Below are 8,376 nucleotides of genomic sequence, written 5' to 3'. Positions count from 1 at the left end.
GTGTGTGTGTGTGTGTGTGTGTGTGTGTGTGTGTAGGTTTGGAAAAATTCCATTTCCTCAGTATTTCAGATCAATAAATACAGATAGTGAAAAATATCACAGATCTTAATATGATAATGAAAGGCTTGTCACATTTTGTTTCCGCAAATACATTGGCCAAAAGTATAAAGCACATCTATAAATTAACATAAACGTTTTGTATCTAAAAAAATAAATTAAATAACAGTCTTATTAAAAAATAAAATTTATTTTTATAATAACTTTAATATTCTGTTAGTTTCCATTTGCATTTTATTACAGTCTTTTCCATGAAAATGCAATAAATTGAGAATGTTTTATATTTATGACCAAGACTATATTATTCATTTTCATTTTACATTATGCTTTTTTATATAAATAATGATTAAGATCGAAATTTTTTATGTTTCTATTTTACTTATATTAATTACGTATTAACTATTGCTTCTTAATTTCTTTTATTATTGTTAGACGCTCGAACTATTTCGTCTTTTTTTTCAGGCATTCATAAATATTGTACGGGGAAAATGGTGTACATTAACGTCGCCGTTTGCCTGTCAGTTCTTCTGCTTGTGATCGGATTATCCGTGGGTCTGAGCGTAAACACCTTCAAAGGACGAGATGCGCTCGACTCGGCACCTCTTATCGATGGGTAATTTAATCGTATAATCAAAGCGTGCCGATGAGAAAAACAACAAATGAGTTTGACATATATATTTATTCGATCGATATCATAGCACGGCAGATAATTTTGGGTAATTCCAAAATACTACGAGTTGCGTCGAAGAAGATAAAAAATTAAAATTTATTGATTTATTCTTTAATTAGCTGATGATCAAAATACTCATTCCTCTGGGCTTTAATATTTTCTTACCTACTTCACCTTCTTTATACCTTCTTTACATCTTCTTCCACTTGTTTCACGATTTAATGATATTATGTTTACATAAATATATATCATATATATAATAATATATATCATATAAATATATATCAACGTGACAAAAATTATTTCAAATTAGATAATATACATCGACTGTATAAAAAATTTAGTGTATTCTGCACACACAATAGTGCAGTAACATATACTTGCCTTTTTAAAAAAGATAAAAAAACGTTAAGAATACACGTTCCAAAAAAAATATTGCATCAAATTAAAAAATAAAATCCAAGTGGTATTATTTTTACTAATTTATATTATTTATTTATACGGTAAAACCTAAGTGATATGATATGTTTCTTTTGTATTCTCATTGAAGGTTTTCCTATTTCAATCCAAGTAATAATGTAATTCTCTTTCAAAAATTATTATATTACAAAATTTACTTAATTATGAAAGAACAAATCTTTATTTCTACAATGAGAATTTGAGAGCATATAAGAGTCAATTTTTTAGTGTGTGAATAATACAACATTTATTAAGTTAACAGTCTGTAATAAAGTTTCAATATATATTAAAAAAGTCATTAATAGTCTAAAGTTTGGATGATATTACATGTTTCGGCATTTTGGATCGTGCCATCATCAAATATTCATAAAGAATGCAATAAAAAAATTTTTACAACAATCAGTCTTCTAATCATTTATGAGCAATTTTTCTGAAAATTATTCATTGAAATTTTTATAAATTATATACAGCCCCATCATTCGTCTGAGAAATGGATTGTTGTAAGTGTCCTAATAAAATAAAGTCGGTGTTATTTTTCTTATAAATTAAATAGCAAGCAAATTCGTCATTTCACAGGATAACTTATCGAATTTTTCTTGAATTTATTTTTCGCATATTTGCGATGATACTCGTCACAATTATTATAATTATAGTCAGTGTGATTTAATAATAATAAATATAAATGAGTCATCAATGAAAATATATTCTCTGTATAGTATTCTGTAATAACCAAACAGATTGCAGCTTAAACATGATTTCGACTGGAAGAACATCAAAATTTTAAATGAAAAGGCTTGCTATAATAAATGTCTAATACCAAAGATGCTCTCAATAATAAAAAAAAAAAAAAAAAAAACTCGATCTTCAAATAAATACAGAAAAAATATATTTATGAATTTTCAAAGTCAAACTTTGCCACGTTCATCTGGTGGCGATTTCCTATACTGCTCAAGGGTGAGTGATGAAAAGTATCAAAATAACGGAAAATTATCTTTTTATGTTGTTTTTTCGATAATACGAAAAGATATTTTTTTGTCGATTTTTCGCTTTGCCAAAAAAAACAATCATATAAAGATGACGAAAATGTCTTTTTTAAATTGTCTTGTCGACAAAACTAAATTTATAGACATCTTTTCATCTTGAAAAAACAATCTAAATATAATATCTTTTTGTTATTTTTAGATATCTTTTCGCTATGTTGAAAAGACATCTTAAAAGAGACGTCGTTTTCTTTTTAGTCTTTGTACTATCTGAGATTCCTTTTACATCAAGCATTTGATATGTGTACATTAATTAGTAGATAACTTTCTATTAAATTATCTTAATTTCATCAATGTATTTAAAGAACGATGTACTAAATCTGTATAATATGGATTAAAAGGATTAATTAAATATATATATATATATATATATCACATACATATTTACACATGTCAAGTACCAAAATTAAGATAATTCAATAGAAAGTTATTACCCATATCAAGTACGATGTATGTAAACTATGATGTCTCTGTGCTTGTTCTTAATACCGATCACTATTGTGTCCAGAGATACATACTGTATTCAGATATTTTTAAGATATTTTTAATAAAATACAATTTGACCAAGTAAATCGATATTATGTGATTGCGTCTGCATCCTCGCTGTTTCTCCGCTTTCTCTTTCAATCAGCTAAATTTATCTGCGGTCATCGTTATATTTACAGCCACAACGATTTACCATACAATTTATATAGCAAGTTGAACAACCACTTATCGACTTTCCGTTTCGAAGATGATTTAAGCAACGACGATGTCTGGGGAAAAACCGTTTGTTCCTCGTGTTTCACCGATCTACCTCGTCTGACTAAAGGAAAAGTGGGTGGACAGGTGAGTCACGTCACGAGATCTTGCATGAGAAGAGATTATACGAGATTAATTATCTAAGATTCACGCAATCTATTTGCTCCACAATTAATAAATTAGTCATTTTATCTCAAATGTTTCCCTTCCGATAAATTTTCCTTTCATCATCTTCTCTTTCTCATGCTTTTATCCATTACTTCATTTTTTGCTAAGTGCCTGCAAAAAGTTCAATTAAGCACCAATGAAAAGTAATGTAAATCAATGTTATAATTTCACATTTAGTAATATAATCGTTATGTAACACAAGTATTATTTTACATTTGTGAGTATAAAATTATCACATGATACTATGTTTATTTTTAATTGATGTTTATTGAGAGGTCATTATCTCAATCTTCTGAAGAAGCCTCTATCGCAGGACTTCCTGCTGAGGAGCTAATCTTATCTGTCGTTCGCACAATAACGTGCGAATCACGTGATTTTTCAGTTCTGGGTGGCATACGTATCGTGTGATTCGCAATACAAGGATGCCGTACAGCTAACGTTACGACAGATCGACGTGATTCGACGATTTATTCAGCGATATCCGAACAATTTGCAATTGGTCACCGTCGCGGGGGACATCGAAACCACATGGAGGAGCGGCAAAATAGCGTCCATGATAGGCGTCGAGGGCGGCCACTCCCTTGATTCGAGCTTAGCGGTTCTGAGACTCTATTATCACCTCGGGGTTCGTTACGTTACCCTGACTCATGGCTGCAATACACCGTGGTATGTCACACAGATGCGGCTTGTATATAAACGCACAGAATCCAATATCCTAATTCTGTTTATCACAATTAGATATGTTAATATCTCATGCTATTTAAGCGCGATCATCATCCTTGAAAATATAAATCATGATACGAAAATAATCACATCCTATACACATGAACTTTATTAATTTTTTATTCCTCCTTAATAATGATTGATAATGATATTTTTTATATAATCTATATGCGACTGACATTTTTACGCTGGAAACGAGAGTTTTATCTCAACCTTTTATCCTAAATAAATTTTATCCTATAAAGTTTAATCCTAAATAAATTTATCTTAACTCTTAACCGGGCGCGCCAAACATTAGCGGCATTGAGTGCCGCATCACAAATTTATTATTTAGGAATTATAATAATTGGATAAATAATTGGACAACCGTCATAAAAGCAAGTAAAATATATTTGTAATAAAACATAATATTAAAATTTAACGTTAAATGGAGGAATACCGAAAATCAGTAATAAAAAAAGATCTACATTATCAATGATTTTTCAAAAAAACAAATTTTGCAGTACAGTTGCGGCGCGCCCGGTTAAGGGTTAACTAAGACTCAATTTTAAATTTATAATGTACTTTATCTTTATTTTGACAGGGCTGATGCATCACCTGTGAATGAAGGAAATGTTTACAATCTAACGGAATTCGGACAGGTATATACATAAAAATTTTTAGAAATTATTGTTATGTATAAATCTGATGTAATGTTTAACTTTCACTTTGTACCATCACATGATGCAAAATTATTATGAAGACGCGACGTATCTCGATAATTATATAATAATAATAACAATGAGATGGCAATTATAGATATGAAGCGCTTTCGATAATAATCAGAAAGCATGAACACATTGCTCAGATCGATGAGATATATTTAAGTTTAATTAGGCAAAAACGTCAATCATTGATTAAATAAAAATAAAATAAATAATATTATATAACTGCAGCTTTCGAGAGTTAAATAATTTTTATCGTTTATTAATCGCATATCGTATTAAACGAAGTAGTTCAATTGTTGAAAATTTCAATGACCATCAGTAACAATAATACTTTATAAATTATAGGCGATTGTTTATGAAATGAATCGAATTGGAATGCTGGTTGATCTGGCTCACACCTCTCATAACGTTATGCGGGAAGTGCTCGCAATAACAAAAGCTCCCGTCATGTTCTCGCATTCGTCCGCTTTTAGCATATGCAACCACTACAGGAACGTTCCCGATGATGTTCTGCAGTTAGTCGTAAGTGCCTTCGATGTTCTGCAAAAATTTTTTCACACGGAAGAACCGCGAAAATAAAGAGTTTTTCATCTGAGAGAAGTGGATAAATTACACAAAAGCACATTCTTTCTTTCAGAAAAAGAATAATGGTATTGTTATGATAAACTTCTACAACAACTTCGTGAACTGCAATTCTTCAAGGAACGCGACGATAGAGGATGTCATAAGTACTATCTTTAGTTACACAGCAGTATTATGAATTACTTTAGATAGGTAGTATACATATCTAAAATCAAGAGAAAACTATTTTAAAGGCATCTTATGTTTCAACTTGGATATGTGTGCTGGGATACAATAAAATTAAAAAGATAAAAATTAATCTCGTGTATTTCTTATAATGATTTTATGAAATAATATACAAATAATATGTTCTTTTATGTTATTGCAATATTTAAATTTATATTATTTCGTTGATCAATCAGTTCTACTACGTGACTGCACTCTAAATTTCTTGTAATGAAATCTTTCTTCAAGAGAATGAAAATATCCTTGAAAAAAAGTAAAAATATTTCATTTCTTGAAAAAAGAATAACAATTTTCATTTTAGAGTGAATTTTCATTTCAAAAAAGTGAAATCTCACTTCAAAGAAAAATAAGATTTCGCTCCTTTCAAATGAAAATTTATTCTACAAAGAGTGAAGGATTGTATTCTCATTTTTTTGGAGTGAAATTTCACTACAAGAAATTTAGATTGTAACTAACACGTTTTAATATGATATCAATTTTGATTAATTATATATTGATATATTTTCAGAACATATAAATCACATTCGAAATCTTATCGGACCAGACCATGTCGGTATCGGCGCAGATTATGATGGTGTAATCTCGTAAGTAATTACATTGACTTTGATCATCATGTAACAATATAATTGTTACATGATGAGATAAATAAATGCAAACAAAATATACTTGATGAAATTAATCAGAGTGCCAGTGGGATTGGAAGACGTCTCCAAGTATCCCGATCTATTCGACCGTTTATATGAGAGTCAAAAGGGAGAGCCAACATGGACCAAGGAGGATTTGGAAAAATTGGCTGGCAGGAATTTTATTCGGGTTTTGCAAGCTGCAGAAGGGGTGGGTGCAAAAATTATAAAAACAATCGCAGATAAATAGTATTTTACATTTTTTTTTTTATTATATTTTTACAAAAGGTGCGGGACTCATTATCATCCGAATCGCCTCGGGAAGATACTATAACGGGTAATGAATTATATGTCGCGCAAAAGAAAGAAGGACTCACGCCAGGCTCATGTCAAACCGGAATTGAGTATGTATTATCTTGCATAGATATTATTTTGTTAATTTAATTTATCAAAGAAAAAATGATGGTTTTTTTCTACAATAAATATTCGATGTTTAAAATTCTTTTGCTTCTTTTTAGATGGACCCAATTAAAGACAACAGATATTGAACAATCTAATTCAAGTACTACTACGAAAACAATTGTTAAAATAGAGACCTCGTGAAAAAATTTATAAAATGATATGTGATAATTTTATTAACACATAATTAATATTAAAAAGTAAAGTATAAAAGTGTTGAATATTGTTACAATATTGTTTAGATATTATTTCCCTTTAGATATTATTAATTCCCTTATTTATATTCTCGATTGACTTCAAGATAAATAAAAAATATTATGAAATACTTGGCAGAGTATAAAGAAATCTATTATATTCTTAGAAAATTTCTAAAAAAACTCTCGCGTCAATTTTTTAGGTAAATTAAGAAGATCATGATATTATAAACAAATGTAAAATTATTTTCCTAATACAATATATAGATACATTTTTTATGCAAATGAGAGATATAAATTATTATTACTTTTTTTATACTTGAACATATCTCTCTTATGCCCAATTTCTTTACTTCCAGGTAAGTTGCGGATAATCTTATCCAGAAGATATCTCCATCGTATTCTAAAAAATATCTCTTGGATAAAGTTATCTAGAGGTGAAAAAATTGAGCATTATTAGGATTATTTTGAATGAAGTACTTGTTATCTGATAGTTTTTTTCTCAGAGATATGAATAAGATATAATCATTCGAATTGCAAACTTATCGACAGATTAAATACTAACGAAAAATATTTGTACTTTAAAACAAGTAGGAAAAGGCGAAGAATCATTAGTTATAGCAATATTTAAATAATAAATAGTGTTTTTATTTAAAATTTTATTCTTTATCAAATATTTTATATTTTCCCTGAAAAAAATATTTTATATATAATTGTACATAATTGTATATAATTGTATATAATTATATATATTTATATATAATTACATATAAAATTGTATATAAAAAATTATATAATTATGTGTATATAATTATATACAATTAAATATAAAATATGTCCATTTATATACAATTATATAAGATTATATATAATTTTATATAAATTTATATGATCATACATAAATATTTTTTCCCGGGATACTTTTCTCAAAAATAATTTAAAAATAGTTAACATTACATCATTTGACGTCACGTTTATAATTATATACATATAATATAAAAAGACGAAGACTGCTCACAAGATGCCTAACTATTTGCAAGATCGCTGGACTTGATAAGTCTCGATAAGATAACAATAAGACAAGAATCTGGCTTTCATATTATAAATGTAAAATCGTAAAGAATAATTAAACATTTACAATATTAGTCATTACATTATAAAATCGCAACATCCTAATTACTAGTATATTTACATCCACATGATGAAAGCGATTATATAGATATTGAGATAATGAATAATAATTATTAAAAATTATTAAAAAATCAAATAATTCATAATCAAGTAATTGATAAAAAACTTAAGTATCTATTTAAATTTTATTTTAACTATTAATTTATTTTGTCAGCGGTTTTCAATGTAATGCTCTCTTTCCACTGATTTGGACCATTCTATGAATTCCATAGATCTTTGCATCAGTTTGATCTCCGTCATTAAATTTTCCCTGAAAAAATTAATGTTTCATTCAGTTATTAAATAAAATTAGATTAAACAATGCCAATGTTTTAGAATAATTTACAGGAATTTTTAAACATCTTGTTTAAGTAATCTCTATAATAAAAACATAAACTAAATAAAATTGTATACGTGTTTTATTGTGCGTGCGTGCGCGCGCGCGCGCATGGTGTGTGTATGTGTGTGTGTGTGTGTGTGTGTGTGTGTGTGTGTGTGTGTGTGTGTGTGTGTGTGTGTGTGTGGTGGGTGGGGTGGGGGTGTTGTGTGTGTGTGTGT

General features: G+C 28.5%; 2 protein-coding genes across 2 annotated transcripts in view; one reads left to right on the top strand and one right to left on the bottom strand.

Moving 5' to 3' along the window:
• Positions 1-6,598, top strand: part of LOC105625772 (dipeptidase 1-like) — a 9,647-nt gene extending 3,049 nt beyond the window's left edge. The window contains exons 3-12 of the mRNA XM_012207090.1: positions 520-670; positions 2,892-3,054; positions 3,518-3,801; positions 4,442-4,499; positions 4,911-5,087; positions 5,203-5,293; positions 5,881-5,956; positions 6,056-6,206; positions 6,284-6,399; positions 6,514-6,598. Coding sequence (XP_012062480.1) covers positions 520-670; positions 2,892-3,054; positions 3,518-3,801; positions 4,442-4,499; positions 4,911-5,087; positions 5,203-5,293; positions 5,881-5,956; positions 6,056-6,206; positions 6,284-6,399; positions 6,514-6,598 — 1,352 coding nt within the window. The remainder of the gene's footprint in view (positions 1-519; positions 671-2,891; positions 3,055-3,517; positions 3,802-4,441; positions 4,500-4,910; positions 5,088-5,202; positions 5,294-5,880; positions 5,957-6,055; positions 6,207-6,283; positions 6,400-6,513) is intronic.
• Positions 6,599-7,989: 1,391 nt separating this feature from the next.
• Positions 7,990-8,376, bottom strand: part of LOC105625594 (ornithine decarboxylase 2-like) — a 3,600-nt gene continuing 3,213 nt past the window's right edge. The window contains exon 7 of the mRNA XM_012206917.1: positions 7,990-8,089. Coding sequence (XP_012062307.1) covers positions 7,990-8,089 — 100 coding nt within the window. The remainder of the gene's footprint in view (positions 8,090-8,376) is intronic.

The sequence above is a fragment of the Atta cephalotes genome (assembly GCF_000143395.1).
Source record: "Atta cephalotes unplaced genomic scaffold scaffold00003, whole genome shotgun sequence".
In the NCBI taxonomy this organism is placed as follows: Eukaryota; Metazoa; Arthropoda; class Insecta; order Hymenoptera; family Formicidae; genus Atta; species Atta cephalotes.
This window is presented reverse-complemented; position numbering and strand designations above follow the sequence as displayed.